Source organism: Misgurnus anguillicaudatus, chromosome 5 (genome assembly GCF_027580225.2).
Source record: "Misgurnus anguillicaudatus chromosome 5, ASM2758022v2, whole genome shotgun sequence".
Lineage (NCBI taxonomy): Eukaryota > Metazoa > Chordata > Actinopteri > Cypriniformes > Cobitidae > Misgurnus > Misgurnus anguillicaudatus.
The window spans coordinates 31,559,561-31,581,457 of NC_073341.2; the positions used below are offsets into that span (position 1 = coordinate 31,559,561).

Sequence of the window (21,897 nt, forward strand, 5' to 3'; positions counted from 1 at the left end):
CAGATTACACCTTAAACAGGTAAAAAAATGCTTATTCACACTTCGTTTTTCTCGAAGGGCTTAGCTGTGAAAGGTTCACTGGACTTCTTAAACACTGTATTTGACCCCAGATCTTAATCTAGAGTGACACGTCTTCAAACCCCAACCTGAAAAGGTCCAACAGGTGTTTAGGGTGGGGCTTCTTAATGTCTTTTCTTTCTTGGACTCATGCTCGCTCGCTCTCTCTTTTCGCGCTCTGTAGCTCTCTTGTCCTCATCTTTTTAAAGGTGCAGCTTGGGGCTCTCGGAAGACTCGAGCAGCTGTCAGCCGTAATTATCTCCTTCACAGTCCGATAGACAGAACAGCCAACAAATAGCTGGTAAAACACAGAAGGGAAAGGAGAAAGTTAGTCGGAGGACTGTTTAAGGTGGTGGTGGACGAGTAAAATTGGTCTTGGAGGATAAAGAGAGGACGGAATAGGATTCCTCTTTTGCTCTGTTTCAGTGCTTGGGGCTTTAATGCAAGTGTTAATGAAAGGGGTTCAAAAGAGGAGGATTTTGTTCATTGTTTGGTGGTGGAGAAGGAGGGGTTGAAAGATGGGGTTGACCTCTCTTCTGTTGCCTGCGGCTCTGACGCACACATGCACAAAAGCACACGTACACACAGATACACACTCATTCCGTTAGATGATGGGGTCAAAACTTGGAGGATTCACTATTACCTGTAATTTTAATAAGTGCCCTCATTTTGACCTTTTTTTTATAACTAACTGTTGCTCTGTGGGAATGTTTTCTTCAGAGAAAAAGTTTGATTTAGTCTGTTTGATTTGCTTTGTGATATTTACAATGGAAAAACTGACTTCACTGTGATTATGATATTACAACCAGGAGCACATTTGCAAGTCAATAGCCACATACATGTCAACACCTGGAATTACCTTGTAATGCACTATAAGTCACTTTGAATAACAGCATCTGCCAAAGCATACAGTAAACGTAAATGTAAACACCTATTCAGTGTTGAGTAAGAACATTTATAGTCAGTTAAACCAATGTCTCTATTATTGTAAGTTTAAAGGAGGAAAACAATCTGATGGTCAGAGAGGAGAAAATTATTAAATTTACAAATTAACAAAAGATCAATAATCAGAAAGAATGTGAAACATCTACTTTGGTTTTTAGGATTTTCGGATTTTTAGGATTTTCCAACTGAAAAAATATTCCCCTTAGTAACTTTCAATAGCAGAGGACTATTTTCTGGCATAATAGCATTGCATAATCCTTGATTATTACACCAGAATGAGAGTACAGTTCATAACCATGACCCCTGTAAAACATACAAAAGCAGTCATAAGGGTCAATGTTAAAATTAAGATTTATACGTCATCTGGAAGCTGAACAAATAAGCTTTCCATTGATTTGATAGGACAATATTTGGACGAGTTGTCTGGTATCTGATCTGAGTTTACGTATTATTAATGATAAATTTGTGTCAGTGACAAAAAGGTTTGGCAAGATGAGAAAGTCGCGTGCACACATACACACACTCAAACAGAGGTGCACGTGCGCGCGCGCACACACAGGTTGTTACCATAGCAAATAGGCTCACCCCAGAAAGTATATATTATTTGTTAGTAGCCTAATGGTAAATGCTGCAGGTGTAGAAATGTACATAAACCAGATATTTACTTTGATGTCAGGGCTAGATTACAGCATGAAACCTGTTGTGCATATTAATAAATTAAAGTGCTTAATTGTTGCCACTGGCACTTATAAACACTAAATGGGTAAAAATTTAAATAAATAGGCTTATTTTTTGGAGCCAAATACCTCTGTTTTTTTTTTAGAAATAAAAGCCAAGTGCTTGAACATTTTACAGCCACGTCATTTTCGTTATGGATTATTTGTTTTGGTTGTTTAAAAACACACACAAAATTAATTTTTATCCGATTAATCGATCGATTCAGTGCTAGATTAATCGATTACAAAAAGAATCGATAGCTGCAGCCCTATTCAAAAATCTTTTTAAAAAACTTGTTTTAAAAGCATGCATCAGGTTTATTTCCATGCACATGTTAATTTATGTTAATTTTATGTTAATGTCAATAAAAAAGACATTTGCACCATTTTTATGAAAGTTAAGACTTTTCTAAATAATCTTTGACAAAAAATGTATGAAAAAAATCATATTACACTAAAACTACACTGCAAAAAATACTTTGCTGCCTTCAAAATTTTTGTTGAATCAACTCGGATTTACAAGTCATTTCAACTTTCTATTATTTATCTTGACTAGAGATGAGTTGTTATAACTACAGGTGAGTTGTTATAACTTATAAAATATAGTTGAGAAAAGTCAACTTAATTTTATAAGTTGTGACAACTCATCTCTGCTGTCATGACTCATAATTCTGAGTTGATTTAACAAAAAATTTTTACAGTGTAAAGATTTCAGTTGTATCTCGACCAAATATTATCCTATGCTAACAAACCATACATCATTGAAAAGTACTTATTCAGTTTTCAAATGATGCACAAATCTCATTTTTAAAAAAGTGACCCTTATCACTGTATTTTGAGGTCCAGGCTCACAAATATGCCAAATTTCTGTACAGTACCTGTGTAGAGTTTTCATTTCACTGATCTATTGTACTATATCAACCCAGTCTCATGGCAAGCCGTGTTATAGTCAAGAAATATTTGATACATTTTTTTCGTGTTCAGGCACACGAAATTCTGCTTGTTTTCGTGTCACGCATTTCTATAAATAGTTTTTCGTGTCTGTGGCATAACTTTCTTTGTGTCATTTTATATTTTGTTTTCTTATTATTTTTCCCTATTTTTTTTACCATTGTCGCTAGAAATTCGTGCTGAGTGTGAGTGACACGAAAAAGACATTCGTGGTCAGTGAAACAAAGACAAGCAGAATTTAGTGTCCCTGAAAACAAAAAAAACTTGCTGTGAGACTGGGTTGATAAAGTACAATGGATCAGTAAAATTAAAACTTTACACCGGTTACCTACTGTAATTTGGCATAATTGTGACCCTGTATCCCAAAAAACAGTGATAAGGGTCACTTTTTTAAAAATGAGATTTGTCCCTCTACACAAAAAAATTAATAAAATATTTTGTGACTATACCACACCTAGCCGTGAGATAGGGTAGACTATATTGTATGTTGCATTATTATAAGGATAACAGAGACAAGAGAATAAATTGGGGTTCAAAAGCTTTAAGACATACACAGACTTACGCCAGCATCTTGGCAGAGGTATCAAATAACAGACATAACAGATTAAGTAAAAAAGAAGCTTTGGTTCAAGCACCGTAATATCCCATAATGCAACTTAGAGAGGATTTCAAAGTGTCAAGTACCCCAACAAGGCCTTACTCCCCCAAAACGCATAAACACACTCTTAGTGATGGCCCACACAGAGAGAAGAATCACAGATATTGTTTCTCTTCTACAAAGAGTAATTAAAGAGAGTCTGCACAAAGAGAAAACATACAGTACTGCAAGGTGCTAAAACTAATAAAAGCACAAGTAATTATTGCAGTAAAAGCTGCACAATAAAATTGCTATATGTGACCCTGGACCACAAAACCAATCATATCTGTAAGTCACAAGGGCAAATTTGTAGCAATTGCCAATAATACATTGTATGGGTCAAAATTATGCCAAAAATCAAAAGGATATTAAGTTAGATGTTTCATGAAGATATTTGTAAATGTCCAAGTGTAAACGGGTCAATGACGTGACGTTAATTATTTTGTGTCCATATGCTTCAATTAAATGTAAAAGGGTTAAAGTTTTAAAATAAATTTGAAGATTACTTGAACTGTAAAAAAAGATCATTGTTGCACTTTAAACAACTTAAATTAATAAGTCATTTCAACTTTCTTGACTAATGAGGAGTTGGTATAATTAAAATAATAAAGTGGAATGGACTGTTTTTTATAATTTATAGCATCTTCTAACTAGTCACAAAAGTTTAAATGACTTATTAATTCAAGTTGTTCCAACTTAAACATTTAAGTGCAACAAGGAATGTTTACACTGTACGTAATATCCTACTAATTTTTGTCATAAAAGATACATCGATAATTTTGACCCATACCGTGTATTGTTGGTTTTTGATACAAATATACCCGTGCTACATATAAATGTTAAAATTGAAACTCTCTCCCTACTAGAGATGCGCGGATGGGCTATTATTTAATCCGCAACCGCATCACAAAACTCATCATCTGTCCCCCATCCATCCGCACCAACGTTTTCAGACCAGTTTTCAAAACCGCACCCGCCCGCCATCCGCTGACTGGGCGATGCAAGGCGCTGCTGATGACAGCCGCGAGACTAGAAAGCTCTAAAATATCAGCAGTGAACTCAGTCTCCGATCGACGCACATGGGACAAAAATAAATCAATAAATAGCCTAAATTAAACGCCCAAATTACATAGCCTGCACTGGTGTCATCCTGATTTACCACTTTGTAAAACTTATTCCAGGCAACCCTTTTCTGACCTTCTATTTCCTTTGTTTTTAATTCTCATTTTTTGAGTTTGCCACGTACCTCCTTCGCCGGCTTTGATAAGAGCTATGTCAAAATGCGTCCTAATTTCTCTGCGCTGTTAATGATAGAACGAATGGAGCCTTAACAGCCGAGGCTATCCCAAACAATTAAAACCTTTTTAAATAAAAGTGTATTAGAAAACTTTTTCTTGTCACTGTTTTAGTATTATAAGTTATGTTTTGTGTTAATATTATTCTGTTTATGTTGCGTATATTTCTAGGGTTGATTATTTGATATACTGTTGAATAGTTTAATCTACATCAATGTGTCATATTTTCTAAAATAAATGAATATTTTTGATTACATATTTATTTTAATAAGTCAGAAATGTCTCCGCTGTTTTCTGCTGACAGGCGCGGGGGGCGCTACTGGGGGCGCGTGCAACAGGTGACACAAATTATGGGTCCTCAGAAGGCTAGACCGTCTCATTTCAGTTCTCTTTGCAAACTTCTGTTCCTGCCACCTTGAAAGACAGAGTGCTCACCTTTTAAGGTCGCATGCTTAGAAGGACACAGCTAATAACAAGCAGTCGATCCGCTACCCGCCCGAATTTAATTAAAATATTATTTTTCGTCACGTCATCCGCCCGATCCGCGGTTTATCCGCGGAGTCCGCGACTGTAACCGCCAACCGCGTATCTCTACTCCCTACATAATTTATTTTATAAAACACTGTTGATATATGTATAAGACCTTTCCAACAATATATAGTTTGTTGTGATATACATAAAATTTATATGGAAATATTGACGTAAACTTAGGTGTCCCGTGACCGGGACAGCGCCACTGGTTTTGTGGTCCAAGGTCACAATTAACTTATATTTCTTTTGAGTTCAAGACCACCATTGTCCGCACCAATATTTGAAACCCTCTACTCACAATTTCTACCTAGTAAAATATTCTAGAACTTGGCATAACTAGAAAGATGAGTGTGCATTTAAAAAAACCCGTTTTGAAGAGCTGAACAATATATCTTGTTGCGGTGACTCACATGCATTTTTGTTTATTACAAACTCATATGGACATGTGACGCTCTATTCTTATATGGTGAATGATCTCCGCTTTAGTGCGGAGAGTGTCGAGCTACCTGATATCGCCTTCAGTCCAGTTTGTAGACATTTCTCGTTGTGAATGTTAATTTGCATGTAAACCCCTCGTTTTAAAGAGCTGAACCATAACGTCATGTTGCAATGACAAGAACGTGTGTCCCCACTACGAAATACCCCTTATGGCATTGTTTCTGCGTCTCCTTCACACCGAGGGCTTTCCGGGTATCTTACTTGGTCCTCTTTCTGGAAGCGATCCCAGAACATTACTGGACGTGTTTACGGTCACACTGAAGCTTGTCTGTCAATTTTACGTGAATTTTCTGGGACCAAAGTGCTGTGTGAATGAGGTTTAAGTGTGTTGAGGCCCTCCTTGGCCCTGGACCCCTGATTGAGAAACACTTGGTTAGGGTATATTATCTTTTAGCAGAAATTAATATATAAAAATGGACAGTGAATGTAGCAAAAGTGGTACTGTACTATCAGATAAGTGGAAGAGAGTCTGGAGAGCAGAAGTGTGTGCTGTGGCTCCAGGGAGATTGTGTGGTGTGTGGTGTGTCTGTAATGAGTCCCAGTAGTGTGAAGCGCTGCTGACATTTCCACTTCAACCTGAGAGTTAATGAGGTACTCGGGCCTTCACCAACACCTCAATGTGTACAGCATGTGATGCTCTTTAAAAACCTCCATCACAAACCAGCTTAGATGAATGCTGTGGTGATGTTTGCAAACTTTACCCAGGACAGCTCTCCTAAATACACTGGGTCACTCCTAAAAGTCATGGTTTATGTGGGTGTTGTTTGTTTGTTTTCTCACTTTCCAACTTTTCGTTTCGCTTAAGGTTGTGAATTGCTGCGTAACATCTTTCTAGATTGTCTCTAGTAGCAGAGTGCACATGCATATATAGACGGTTTCAGCAGTAACAACATAAACAAATGGCTTTCGTGGAACAAATATAACTTCTGGTAAACTCCGCAACGAATCAATAACAACCAGTGTTGGGTAAGTTACTCAAAAAAAGTAATTAATTACTAGTTACTAATTACATCTTCAATCATGTAATTAGATTACTTTACAAATTACTCTCTCCAAAAAAGTATTTAATTACTTATTACTAATTACTTTCTAAATCCTATTTAGTACATGATACAAGGATAGGCTTGAAATGGCCCGACAAAATAATATATAAAAGTACATAAATTATTCTGGTCCCACTTTAGGGTCTAATTCTCTCTATTAACTAACTATTAACTACTTTTGCCTCAGTATACTCCAACTACTGCTTATTAATAGTAAAGAAGTTGTTATTTTTAAGTATTGGTAGAAATTGGGAGGGTTAAGGACTTAGAATAAGGTTTTGCAGAATCAGGCATTAATATGCTATTAAGTATTAATAAACACTATTGTATTATAGTATACATAATTGTCCATACACAGTATTTAGTTACATCAGAAGTAACTGTAATTAGATTACACCAAAAATAAGAGTAATCCCTTACTTTACTTTTTCAAGGGAAAAGTAATTTAATTACAGTAACTAATTACTTAGTAACTAGTTACACCCAACACTGATAACAACAAAGTCCTTTTAGAGGCATTAAGATGTGTTTTCGTCGATCGGATCACAAGTGGACAACGCTAAAGACAGGTGTAAATGGTGTTCAAATGTTTTGAGCTTGTCCACTTTCAACTACATTGAGAGGTAGTCGAAAACCCTTTTGATCGGATTGCTTTTGTAGTGTAAACACACATGTGGTTGAATGTGTTCGAACAGCCATACGAGACCGCCATCTCTCCGCCTATTTATGTAATCTGTGGTACTGAGCAGAATGATTTGCGAACACACAGTATACAGTGCTATCTTTAGGCTTTCATTGATAAAATTAAAGCGGCTGATCTCCACGCATTTCATTCGTTTCATTTTGTGAGCGTATTAAAGTTGCATGCGCTGAAAAATCAGATAAAACTCTTACTTATACATGTACAAAACACTGTGCAGCATGTTTACTTCCAAAACAAGCAGCGAACACTGACATAATATTAGCTTGCGTCCATTTAAACCGTCATTACTCCGGGTCGCGTTTAAATGACAGCAGAGAGACTCGCCCACAGTCTCCACAGACCATCCCCTCAAATTAATCAGGACAGAAGCGGTCGAAAGTGGACAAAAGAGATGGATTTAAATATCAGGTGTAAAAAGAGTGTGTCCCTGTAGTCCAATTGTGATCCGATCGACGAAAACACATCTTTATACCATGTATAAACAGCCCCTTAGAGCAGTGGTTCTCAAACTGGGGGCCCTGAGATGGTTTCAGGGGGGCCCCGGTTTAATAACATTTTATAAAATGTATACATTTTTCGTAAATTCAGTGTAATTAAATGTCAGAAAAATAAGGCTACTAACCAACAGCACTCCATTGAATAATTTAATATGTTTTGTTTAATTCAAATTTTAAGGTTTGGAATGTTTTATCATGTCATAAATTTTCTTTGGGGGGACCGTTTACAAGGGGGCCCAAATGCCGAAAAAGTTTGAGAACCACTGCCTTAGAGTAGTTTACTTCTGGTAAAAAGCTAAATAAACAACAAGTAGATTACCTTAGTTCAAATCATAGCTAAAGCATATCAAAACCTATACTGAGCTAACGTTACTTTGTTAAAAGTGTATTGTATAATGTATGCAATCTTAACTACAGATCGACTGCCAACCTGCTATGGTAATCCACGATTGCAGTCTCCCATCGTCTTTAGGAAACCAAAACATTTGTTATTTTTGACGAGGTATTTGTTCCACTTGTCAGACCATTAAACAAACAGAGACTAGTTAAGTTCTGCCAAAGACGCTTAACGCCAACAACGCATGTGTGTCTGATAAATCCGGCAGAGGTAGATTTCTGTTTTTTCTTTTTGCAGTCTCCAGTTCTTCTCCCATGACACATCTCAAAGCACATATAGCAGTATGCAATTATTGGTGTAAAAATGTCTCACAAAGTTATTGTGTGGTTTTTGCAGATGACTTTGGCAATGAGTGGCATCAGTTACCCCTGTCATCACCTCAGTGTGTGTAGAAGATCTTCCCCGGCAATGGACCAGACAGATGAGGTGATGCATGTAAACATTGCATTGTCGCACTCATATTGCTTATCTCTAGCCTTTTTTTAATGGATCGATCAAACAAAATGTATGTCTTTATTACTTGTTTTTTACGTGTTATATCTGTGTATTACAGTGCACAGATGTCCACATGGTCAGCGACAGCGAGGGGGATGATTTCGAAGATGCACCCGAATTTGGTGTAGATGAATCAGAGATCTTCGGCATGGCAAGCTCAAGTAGTCGAAAGTCTCCGATGAGTAAGTTATACTATGTGCTTTCTTCAGCAGTTGAGAGAGAGAGAGAGAGAGAGAGAGAGAGAGAGAGAGAGAGAGATTACTGATATCCTTTCATCTTTTTTCAGTGCCAGAGAACAGTGAAAATGAGGGTGATGCTCTACTGCACTTTACTGCCGAATTTTCAAGAAGGTGAGATGTCGTCACAACACGAGAGTCACTAAGGAAAACCAAACATCTCTGTAGTTCACCATGGATAGATTTTACAGTAGATGCTTTAATGTTTGAAATGGCTACACTGATATTTAACATTTACTTTGTGCGTTTGTTTTATTTAAATATTTGTTTTGCAGATACGGCGAAGGCCATCCTATGTTCTACATCGGCACCTTGGAAGCAGCGTCTCAAGAGGCCTTTTATGGCAAAGCCAGAGATGTGAGTATATATGCTAAACTTCATTATTAATTTAACAATCAATACATCAGTCCCCCTTTTTTATTAAAGGGATAGTTCACCCAAAAATAAAAATAATGTCATTAATGACTCACCCTCATGTCGTTCCAAACTCAAAAGACTTCCGTTCATCTTCTGAACACAGTTTAAGATGTTTTATATTTAGTCCGAGAGCTTTCTGATCCTTCATTGAAAATCTAGTATCGGTATACTGTCCATGTCCAGAAAGCTAATAAAAACATCATCAAAGTAGTCCATGTGACATCAGTTGGTCAGTTAGAATGTGTTGAAGCATCCATAAAAAAAACAGCTGGGGGGCACCAGATAACACGTCATCCGCGGCACTGCAGTCACGTGACTTTGGTCTTGCGCATGCGCTTTCCAACAGACGGAAGAGAAGACAATGCTGAATAAAGTCGTAATTTGTGTTATTTTTGGACCAAAATGTATTTTGGATGCTTCAACACATTCTAACTGACCCACTGATGTCACATGGACTACTTTGATGATGTTCTTATTACCTTTCTGGACATGGACAGTAAACCGTACATAGATTTTCAATGAAGGGTCAACAAGCTCCCGGACCAAATACAAAACATCTCAAACTGCGTTTCCGAAAGATGAACGGAGGTCTTACGAGTTTGGAACGGCATGAGGGTGAGTCATTAATGACATTATTTTCATTTTTCACTATCCCTTTAAAACCAGAATCCAGTTCGAAACATACATTCGATACATTTATGCATTTGGTAGACACTTTTATCCAAAGCAACCTATATTGCATTCAAGCTTAATATTAGCATGTTTGTTTGCCTGGCATCGAATTCATGACTTTTGTGTTGCTAATGCAGTGCTATTGGAACTCCCTGTATGGTTTTACTGAAGAACAGTGTGGTAATCATCATACTACAAAACCAAACAGAGCTTCATATAGTTGAGCGCCATTCTCCCGCCTCACCTGTGTACAGGTATATAAACGCCACTAAATGTTTGACTGGCAGAAGCACCCCATCACGATAAATCCCCATCAAATTTCCGCTTCCCATTTGAACAGCTGAAGCTTTATTTAGAACAGCTTTGTGCTGGTTTTCCCGCTGTGTCCTCATAAGGAGGCTTGTATCAACTGACAGCTTGTGTGGATTACGGTCTTATTAGGCTGAGAGGATGCGGCAAGATGTTCAGGGGTTTTTGAGCACGAGGAGCGAGCGGCAGTGGCTTCCTGCCTGCAGCCCAGCTGATCTCCTTTACTCCTCGGTGCAGGCACAATATGGCCGCCGCTCTTCCCCGAGGAGACGGTTCAGCATGTCGGTGAAAACAAACCAATGTAAGAAGATGTGACCTGCTATGTTTGTCTCTTGGAGGCAGTCAGTGTTTTTTTACGGTCGCACGTTTTTACTCTTTAAGATTACTTTGTAGTTGTTTTCATTTTGTGTTTTTGCCAATTAAAAGGTGTACAACTTTATTTGTAGTAATAGTGCATAAGTTGTTTACTTTTGCAAGTTATAGCTGCATTGGTAGAGCACTGTGTCCACAGCGCAAAAGGTCATGGGGTCGATTTCCAGGGAACACGCATACTTATAAAATGTATAGCTTGTATTGCCCAATAAGTCTGACGAATGCATACATTTAATGATATTCCAATTCTGTGCTACTGCTTCTGTAATGTTTTCCTGTTACTGTTACGGTTTCAGTACTTCACGCTCTAATCTCTCCTCTCCAGTCGCATTTTAACACCTTTCAGCCCGTCTTCTCGGCCTCAAGCTCTTCGTGAGCACGTGCGCACGAGTGCGACGGATTCTTCTGAGGACACTTGTCTCTCTATCGTAGGCCCGAGAGGATAATCACCAAGTAAAACACTACATCTGATGAAGTGTTTCTGGAGTGGGAGATACTCTCAATCCGCCCTTAATGAAAATGCCAGGGGCCCCGGAGTTCAGCTCCGAGGATCAGCGGAAGACCCTTGAGTCAGGCCACCCATCAGCATATAGGCCTCATCACAAATCCCCTTAACATCCAGCTAATCACGCTAACCCTCCTCTGCCACCCGCACAAAGACGCCCATCAAAATTCATAGCTCCTCCGCGCCCTTCGTGTTTTTTCACGTGCTAGTTTCATGACGGGGAGTATCTGTGACGAAGCATTTTTTGGGCCAAGAGAACAGAGATGTAGAGGGTTTTTGTAGACTTTGTGTGACACATTAATGATTCAACGTTATTAACACTGATATGCTAACAGAGCTAAGCTGCTAAATCTAACAGAGAGGGAAATTGACTGTTCAGTTCTGTAATGCACTGCAAAAATGACTTTCTTACTTAGTATTTTTGTCTTGTTTTCAATACAAATATCTAAAAATTCAGATGCATTTTCTTGATGAGCAAAATGACCTAAAAAAAAGAAGCCAAAAAATATAAAACTTAAGTGAATTTGTGCTTAAAACAAGCAAAAAATTCTTGAACTTAATAAAAAAAATGTTCTTCCCCATTGGCTGATTAAAAGATTTTCAAGAAAAAAATTCTTAGTATTTTTGTCTTGTTTTCAGTAAAAATATCTAAAAATTCTTACCCAATGTGGTAAGCAAATTTTCTTGAATCTTTCTTGAATTTAGTGTTTAAGAAAAATTTTCAAGATTTTTTTGCACACCCCATTGGCAGATTTCTTTGCTTTTTTTGCACAAAATCACTTAAATTTGGTATTTTTGGTCTAGGAACTGGACTTATTTTCTTGGGTCGTTTTGCTCATCAATAAAGAGCATCTTCATTTAGGAATTTCTGGATATTTTTACTGGAAATCAGACAAAAATACCAAGAAAAGAGTATTCTTTATTCTTTAATCTTTGACCGAAATTAAAATTATAAGTCAATAATTAGTACACTGCAAAAAATGACTTTCTTACTTAGTATTTTTGTCTTGTTTTTAGTAGAAATTTATACAAATTCTTAAATCAAGATGTATTTTCTTGATGAGCAAAATGACCTAAGAAAATAAGTCTAGTTTTTAGTGCTTTAAACAGGCAAAATTATCTGCCAATGGGATGAGAAAATTTTGCTTAAAGTAAGTGTTTAAGAAAAAACTTATTTTTAATTTTTTTTCTCACCCCATTGGCAGATATGTTTGCTTGTTTTAAGTTTAAATTTACTTAAATTGTATATCTTTTGTCTAAAAGTTAGACTTATTTTCTTAGGTCATTTTGCTCATTAAAAAGCCTCTTAATTTAAGAATTTTTAGATATTTCTACTGAAAAAACAAGACAAAAATACCAAGTAAGAAAGTCATTTTTTGCAGTGTATTTTTCTAACACCAAGTAATTTTTTTTACATTTATTCATTTGGCAGACTGTTTTCAAAATCGACTTAACAAATGAAGGGCAGTTAAGTAGCCATCAATAAACCTCAACTACAAAGCCAAGATTTTTTAAATAGTTTTTACATGTAGCCTAGTAAACATCCATATTTGCTATATTATATAAGTGAAAGTCGTACTTAGAGATCCAAAATAAATAATATTATTTCCATACCCTTATGTTGCTATAAAGACTTTTTATGTGGAGGCAGAATGCTAACTAACTAACTAACTTCAGTCCAAATTTACTTTTATTATATAAAGAGAAAACGCATTTACGTTATTTAAAAATTCTTCCCTTGTGTTCCACAGTAGAAAAACCTGGATGATAAAATGGCATCAGAATGTTTACTTTGTGTGAACTCTCTCTTTAAGAGTTGTATTGCACGTATAATTTAAACTTTAATTATGCAACAAGATTATTATTATTGTGGACTTATCTCCTGTACACACAGCATTGTAAGTGCCATCTGTTAAAGCACTCTGATACAGGTCAGGAGAGTGAAGTAATATGAACTCCTCATTTCCCATTGTTTGCTTTTCTACAGGCAAAAGAGGATGATCACGCTCTCGATTTTCCCCCTCTCCAGCACATATACACACACACACATCGGCTGTAATTAAAAACATCCTTTCAGAACATTTCAGAAAGAGACACATGGTCATCTGTGTGTCTGGCGTTACTCTCGTGGTTGGGCAGGTGCAGGCTTATATAATCCACCAGAAAGATGTGTTGCAAAAACTCACTTAAAGATGTTTTAAAAGTGTGACTGTGCTTAGCGTCATGAGGCGAAAACTCATTTCTTACTCCTGGAAACCAACACTAGAATTTGTTTTTCGCTTTTTGCTTGGCATGTGCAGTTTTTGACGTTAGGGTTTAAATCTGAGGTAAAACCATTGTAAAACATCTCTGTGTTAACTTGTCTGTAACTAGTCTAATGTCATGTTTTTTTTAGATAATTTTTTAAGAAAGCCAATAAATTTGATTAACCCGTTAACTGGCGCTGTCCCATGGGCTGGTTTACTTTATTATTTTAAATGTAAATGTTAATCTATCATGACAAACTATATATTGTTGGAAAGGTCTAAGAATGTAGTTTTCATATTTCAAAACCTTTTAGCAGTAATAAAAATGCAGTAACTGTAATTTATTAATTTGTGACAAGAGTATGCAGCAAACCTCACAGCAAGCCAAAACAAACCTCAATTTTTTGTTAAAAATAATACTGTTTTGCATTTTTTATTATAAATAGATGTAAATTGCTATAAAAATATGTGTTTTCACCTCCAGACACTTCTGTAAAAAACGGAACTTACTATAACCGATTATTTTTAGAGGATTAAAAAATATTTCCTATAGAATATATAAAATTAACATTATCAAAAATCATCATTACCGCAACATGATATACATCACTCATGTTGCGGTAATGAGAACTAAAAAGTTGTCTCGGTACTATGACAAACAAAATTTCAACTTTTATCTGGAGAGAAAAAATAAGAACTGCTTACCTGGTAGCCATCTTGAGTGTCACAGTCAATTATGTCCCTTCCAACAATTTTTGTTGAAAATGTTAGTTCCTTGAGGGCTTAAACAATGATTGAAAATTGTTGCGGAGGATGAGAAAATTGATCTTGGACACATTTATATTTTTTATTATTGTCTCTACATTTACCAATGATTACCAAATACCACATGTTTCTTTACTGTAAATGTTTATAGTGTAACATGCACTGAAGATGATTTTTAAGATTTTTTTATTATAAATATTTCCATGTCAAAGAACCCAAATCCAGTCATGGACACGTTGCGGTAATGAAAATTTTCCTTTTAAATGTGGAAAAAACAATAAAATTGGTTTGTATGATGTAATTTGAAATCATGTGCAAAATAGTACATGAAGAGATGTTTGTAACTGTATGCTTCTTACACTATTTTGATAGCATTTACTTTTTTTATCAAAATGTTTCATGACACCTCATAAGTCTAATTTCGTGAGAATGACCACAATGTATCGTCTGAATAGTCTTCATTTAGCGACTAACTAAAGTTTAGTTAGTAAGACTGCTGTCAGATATTATTCCCGCGTCAGTAAACTACTGCAAGTTTGTCCAAAGTTAGCCTGGGAATCCTGCACTTTGACTCTGGTGTGAAAGCTTGCGCTGTCCCACTCACAGGACAGATCAACTTTCTCTACCCTCCTCCCTTTTTTTCCTTCTTTCTTCTCATCTCTCCTCCCATGTTCCTCTTCCTTCCCAACCTCATCTTGCCATTTTGATGGTTCTCATCCCGAGCAGGTGTGGGCGGCTCCAGGGTGACTGAAAGAGCTTTTGGGTCAGTTTCCAACCCAGAACAGACCATATAATTTGGACTGAGCCCTGGTTTCTGAAGGCTAGAAAAAGTCTCACAAAACGAGAGAAGGAAAGAAAGAGAAAACAATGGGATGAAAGTAGAAAGGAGGGACTTTGGGTAATGGAGGGGCGTGAAACGAGGGAGCTGACCGAAGACTGTTATTAGAGAGAGTAGCTCTCCCTCCTCTTCGGTGAAATCTTAGAGGACTTGAAATGTTTTAGCAGCTCAGAGTCAATGTAGAAGCGGCCGTCTCCGTGTGCACCTTGACCCATCCTCTCTTAAGACGTGTTGCAAGGATTAAAAAAACTGCATGTCTCATCATTCGTCCCTTAGAGGGACACTCCACTTTTTGTAAAATATGTTCATTTTCCAGCTCCCCCAGAGTTAAACATTTGATTTTTACTATTTTGGAATCTATTCAGCCGATCTCTGGGTCTGGCACTACCACTTTTAGCATAGCTTAGCATAATCCGTTGAATCTGATTGGACCATTAGCATCACGCTCAAAAATCACCAAAGAGTTTCAATATTTTTCCTATTTGTAACTTGACTCTTCTGTAGTTACATGACATGGCTGCAGCGGGAGCAATAATATTACGCAGCACCTGAAAATAGTCCCCTGCTATTGAAAGTAACCAAGAGGACTATTTTCGGGTAGTGCGTACTATCACTACGCCTGCTGAAAAGTCCTCAAGCAAAGTCCTTGATTATTACACCAGAATGAGAGTATAGTTCCTAACCATATCTGCCTAGAAAATCGCAACTTTTAATTTTCTGTCGGTCTTAGTACACGATGTAACTACAGAAGAGTCAAGTTTTAAATAGTTTAGTTATACATAACTGCCTAATGCATTGTTGCCACTAACTCTTGGTGGAAAAGTAAGAAGATCTTGGATGTAACTACCAGATATGGAAGTATTTTCCGTAAAACTTGGGAAATGGACTTGCGCTAGGACAAACTGCAAGAACAGAGTTGAAAAAGTTCATGTCTCGCTTTCATCCACCCCCCTCTTAATTTTTTAACGGGTAAAATCTCTCCCTCTCTCCAGATCCCGATTGCTTGTCTACCCAGCATGAATGTTTAATCTTTTCAGGGTCTTGAATTGGGCCGGTGAAAGAGGCCTGAGCTCTCTCCCGCCAGGGGCCTTGCGGCTCATTCGAGAGCTTTAATCACTGTGCAAACACAGCAGCAATCTATCGTTTTTTCGTTCAACGCACACCTCTGCCTAGCCCAACTTTCTCTCCGGTGTTTACACCCTCCCTCACTTCTGTGCCCACTTTGCTTTCTGTTCTCCCTCTGTCAGGCTGTCGCGAAATCCTGCATTCGATGAACCGTTGGGGGTCAGAGCAGGAAGAAAATGTCCAGATTTGTTCTGTAATTTGGCGGGTTTTATTCCCCGTCTTGTTTGCCGAAACCTTTCGTGTTTGTGGCGGTGTCCTTTTTTTAATTAGTTGCCGGGTTATGCGTGCAACCGCCGTTCGCCTGATGCCGTAAATATCTACGGATTTGGATGCGCGTCTGCCTTGCCTCTTCATGCGCTAACCCGTGCCGATTGGAGGAAGGCCACTGGCATTTCATGCAAAACAAATAAAGTGATTTGTTCGCATGTTGTTTTGACGTTAACATCCTCATAGAAAGTTTGATTTAGCCTGCGCGAGTTTGATTTGGTTTGGATGTTTGTTTTGTTCAGGGTTTGCCGAGGGCAGTCTGTCTGTAGTTTTCTCATGATGGACCCAGGTGGACCATGTTGGCCTTAAAGCTCTGGAAAAAGCCTGATGGTGAATCATGAAATAAAGGTGGATCAGTGAGCTGGAATTAGATGTGTTCGGGCTTAATAGATGCTGATGGGCTCCAGTTTTCATTTTTTCATTTATTCTGCCGGTCGCATTGTTTTACAGTTAGATGTGGTAAATTATTACTTGTGTATTCTCAGTTTAAGCAATAGACATTTTATCAGCTTGTGTGTTGCCTGAGATGTCTTTCTGAATGGTGGATTTCTTAATATTTTTGATTTAGCTATTTGGAATATTTTTTCAACCCACTGAATAAGGATTGTATAATAATTGTCTTAACTTTCTGTATGCCTAAAATGAATTAATCTGCCAATATGAACAAAAATTGGCACTTTTGTTTCCTACATTTTTGTTTCCTACATTACTTTTCCACTGCGCACTTATACTTGTAAGATTGTGTACCTAAACTTTTTCCACATTTTTTATTAAACAGACATACAAAAAGGGCACAAAATAATAAGTATTGTTTGCATTTCTTTTTTCGCCTCTTTTTTTCTATAAAGATACCCAAGAAACCACAGAAAAATTAAATAACTAATACAAATAATAATAGTTCGTAAAGAGCACAATACATAATAAACATGTAAATAAAATTGTGTTAATTTATAAAGTTAACTAATAAAGTTAGTTAAAAATTAAGTGTTTTGATGTAATGAGTGGTATTTTATAAAAAAATAATATAATAGCTGTAATATATTCAACCATTTTTTCTTTAAGGTAGTTAATATTTAGTTTAATTTAATTTATAGTTATCCTTTAAATGCATTTCAAATTTTTTCTATTATCTGCTCGGTTGACAGAGAAATAAATACTTTACAAATTGCATTTCTTATTTCCAAATATCTCTTCATCAAGTACTTCATCATTTGTCATCATAAGGAACTACAACCATATTCTGAAATGCAATACAAAGGGACTTGTGGCCTTAAAGTATTATCAACTTGGCTTTACAAATCATTTTAACTTAATATTTCTTATCTTGACAAGTGATGCATTGTTGTGACATACAAAATTGTTAAAATTTCTGACTTTTAAACTTTTTTACAATTACAGCAACTTATAACTAGTCAAGATACAAAAAGTTGTAATGACTTGTAAAGTCAAGTTTATTACAGTAACCAGTTCTACACTGCAAAAAAAATATTTTTGGGAAGGAAATTCTTGGTATTTTTGTCTTGTTTTCAGTAAAAATATCTAAAAATTCTTGGATTGAGATGCTTTTTCTTGGTGAGCAAAGGGATCCAGGAAAGTGGGTCTAGTTTTTGGACGGAAAATGTCGGGTTTGGGTGATTCTGTGCATAAAACAAGCAAAAAAAATCTGCCAATGGGGTAAGCAAAAAATCCCTAAATTCAAGAAAAATTAAAGAAAAATTTGCTTGACACACTGGCAGATTTTTTTTGCTTGTTTTATGCGCAAGGTCGCTTGAATTTGATATTTTTGGTCTAGAAGTGGACTTGTTTTCTTGGGTCATTTTGCTCATCAAGAAAAAGCATCTTAATTAAAGAATTCTTTTACTGAAAACAAGACAAAGGTACTAAATTTTTTTTCTTGAAAATATTTTTTTGAAGTGTACAGTGCAGATTTATTTATTTAGCTGTGAACATTTTTCCATCATAATTTATTGTGAAGATGGGTACAGTTGTTACTTCATCCAATGCAAATACTGGAACTGATAATTGTACATAATACAGAGAAGATCATACCAAATACAGTAAAGTAAAAATACGAGGAAAAAAGAAACATTTCGAAGATAAATTGCACATGTATCTATATATGCATAAAGTGAGAACACTTTAAATATTAAAATATTACAGTGCAGATTTATGAAATCACTTATGATTCCCACTCCTAACTGTATATAACTGTATTTTCTGTCTTCCAGAGAAAACTGCTGGCCATCTACCTCCACAACGACGAGAGCGTCCTCAGTAACGTCTTCTGCTCCCAGATGATGTGTTCGGACTCCATAGTCTCATATCTCAGCCAGAACTTCATCACATGGGCCTGGGACGTTACTAAAGAAGCTAATAAAGCCAGGTGAGTCTGTCCTTCATCTCCTTGTGTCACAATAGCAATCAGATCATGCGGAACGATGGGGATCGGAAACGTTTTCACACTCAAAATGGATGATCTCTTAATGAGAGCCATTCTCCCCTTCCCCCTCCGCTCTTCCAACTCTCTCCTCATAGAGAGCTTTAACAAAAGATGTCGTGTTTGCTTACTGAGGCCCTGCTAGGGCAATCTGCACTAATCTGGCCCAATAAAGGGTCAGTTAGATGGACAGGCATCATAGAGGGCACAACTCTTAATGTCTTCATTTCAGGATGCTAGTAAGATAGAATGAGGTGGAAATTAGTTGCATTTTTGTTGTAACATTTCTCGGGTCAACAAACTTTTTGCCAAACCCTAAAAATTGGACTGAATTTGTAAAAGCAATATCAACCCACTTGGATACTCATTAGGTGATGTAATATTTGTAATAAGTAGGCACTAGTCACAAATTTTGTTGTTTGGTTAATGGTAGTCTACCCACATTCACAAACATACAAAAAGTGCTAAACATGCTAAACATCTCAGTCTCATAGAAATTCCTCTTTTAGAAATGTCAGCCAGAAAACGCCCAATCTGAAAAACTGATGCTTATGACATCACAGGCATCTAACTGTCCTTCCACTTTAAAATAATTGGCTACATTTTTTGAGTGGCAGCAAAGTCAGCAAAGTCAGTAATGAGATTGCAAGTTAAGCCAGTAGGGGGAGCCAAATAGGTGCAAAACCACTTGTTTAAAATCCCCCACCCTAATAGAGCTATCTGAGAGAGGTTTTTAGGAAGCTTCTAAGGCATTACAGACCCAAACAAAAAAATTTTTGTCTACATGTCACATCACAGAACAAGGATAAATACTCCGTTCAATCATTCTATGTGACCTTTAATCTTAATAGCTACAGTTTATGTCCTCACACTGTTGTCTTTGGTTCGTGGCTTGTACCTTTTTCAGCACTGGTTAGTGGACGTATGATGTTGTTTAAAGTGAAGTGCACTGTGTATCCCAAAATAGTTTTTTATGCCTACTGATAAAAACACACATCAAGTGAAAAGAAAGACGGGGATAGCAAGAAAGGAAATTAACAGAGAAAAAGGAGAACCTGGTCAGTCAGCAGATGGATTCTTGATTGGTCCCAGCAGGCTTTGCTTCTAAGCAGGCCTCTACTTTTCCTTCCAGTAGGCTTCACCCTAAAGGCCTCCCTCCAGTGCGGACAGGGAGAGAAAGACCAGTCAGTGACCCGCTTCTGCGGGGAATCCTGCAGTTCAACCCAGCCTCTATAACCATCTCCCTCCCCTTCTGCTTTTTGCCCCAGCTGAGCCTTTCTATCACAGATTAAAGGCGGCCAACATCTGGGGCTATTCATAATGTGAACAGAGAAACACACACACACACAATCCCTCTTACACACATGCTTACATACTCACACACACCTCATTCTCACGCTCCCGATCCAGGCCTGACTGACTGGTGATTGTTGATGTGATTTCAACATCAGCTCTGTGAATGAAGCCTGTGAATCGCTAATCTCTGATCCCAGACTCCCAACATAATTGTGCATTAATCCAGAATCCAAATGTGATTAGTGTGAATCTAATGAGCACCCACAGGTGCTACAGGTGCTCTTTGTTGCCGCTTAAAATAATAGAAAGCTGTGGGTCGCAATTTGACAGCGCTGTAGGATCAGTGGCCTCTTTCACACAGTGATTTCGGTAAATTACCATGAATTTACCAGAATGACTTTACCAGTAAATACAAAAATGTACTTTTCACATACGCAGTGACATTCACACATAAGTACCAAAATACCACTAAACTCTGTAAGAAAGCGGAGGTTACCTCTAAACTGTCGCGTGGCGAGGTCAGTGTTGTGTTTGTAAACAATTGCGGGTTATGACTTCATATCCATGGTCCGTATTTTGTTGTTTTCAACTCTGACGTTTGCGCAGTTGCTTGTGACCAAACTTTATAGGGGGCTTAAAATAAAACTGAATTGTGAAAGAGTCTCCGTCTTGAACAACCTTAAAGGGACACTCCACTTTTTCTGAAAATATGCTAATTTTTCAGCTCCCCTATAGTTAAACAGATTTTTTATGTTTTGGAATCCATACAGCCGATCTCTGGGTCTGGCGGTACCACTTTTGGCATGGCTTGGCATAATCTATTGGATCTGATTGGACCATTGGCATTGGGCTCAGAATAGCCAAAGAGTTTGGATATTTTTCCTGTTTGAGGCTTGGCTCTTCTGTAGTTGCATCGTGTACTAAGACAGATGTAAAGTTAAAAGTTGCAATTTTCTAGGTCGATATGGCTAGGAACTATACTCTCATTCTGGCATAATAATCAATGACTTTGCTGCCGTACCATGGCTGCAGGAGGGGCAATGATATTACGCAGTGCCTGGAAGTAGACCCCTGCTATTGAAAGTTACTAAGGGGACTATTTTCAGGTGCTGCGTAATATCGTTTCTCCTCCTGTAGCCATGGTACAGCAGCAAAGTCGACCTAGAAAATCGCAACTTTTAATTTTACGTCGGTCTTAGTACACGATGTAACTACAGAAGAGTCAAGTTTTAAATAGTAAAAATATCGAAACTCTTTGGCGATGCTAATGTTCTAATCAGATTCAATGGATTATGCTAAGCTATGCTAAAAGTGGTACCACCAGACCCGGAGATTGGTAAAAATAAAATGTTTAACTCTGGGGGAGCTGGAAAATGAGCATATTTTCAAAAAAAGTGGAGTGTCCCTTTAATGTTTACACATCGACTTTATAGAGAGTGTCCGAAGGATGTGGGCAATTCGGCACAAAGATGGTAAGCTGATTTAAACAACTTTGGTGAAGAGATGTGGATGTTAACTTCAGTTGTGCTTGAGTTTGAGCAGCACGGGTGTGGAATATTTAGTGCTGGGGTAAACGCGTTATCTGTATCAAAACTTTATTATTTGCCCGAAGCTGCCAGCGCGTTCCGACGTCTTTCGTTCTAGTGC

At 37.3% G+C, this 21,897-nt stretch overlaps 1 protein-coding gene across 2 annotated transcripts in view; it reads left to right on the forward strand.

The window, feature by feature from the left end:
* faf1 (Fas (TNFRSF6) associated factor 1) overlaps positions 1-21,897 on the forward strand; it is a 103,883-nt gene that overhangs the window by 46,173 nt on the left and 35,813 nt on the right. For both annotated transcript variants that reach the window (XM_055167102.2, XM_055167103.2), the window contains exons 9-13: positions 8,607-8,696; positions 8,824-8,947; positions 9,052-9,115; positions 9,277-9,358; positions 18,746-18,900. In XM_055167102.2, coding sequence (XP_055023077.2) covers positions 8,607-8,696; positions 8,824-8,947; positions 9,052-9,115; positions 9,277-9,358; positions 18,746-18,900 — 515 coding nt within the window. The remainder of the gene's footprint in view (positions 1-8,606; positions 8,697-8,823; positions 8,948-9,051; positions 9,116-9,276; positions 9,359-18,745; positions 18,901-21,897) is intronic.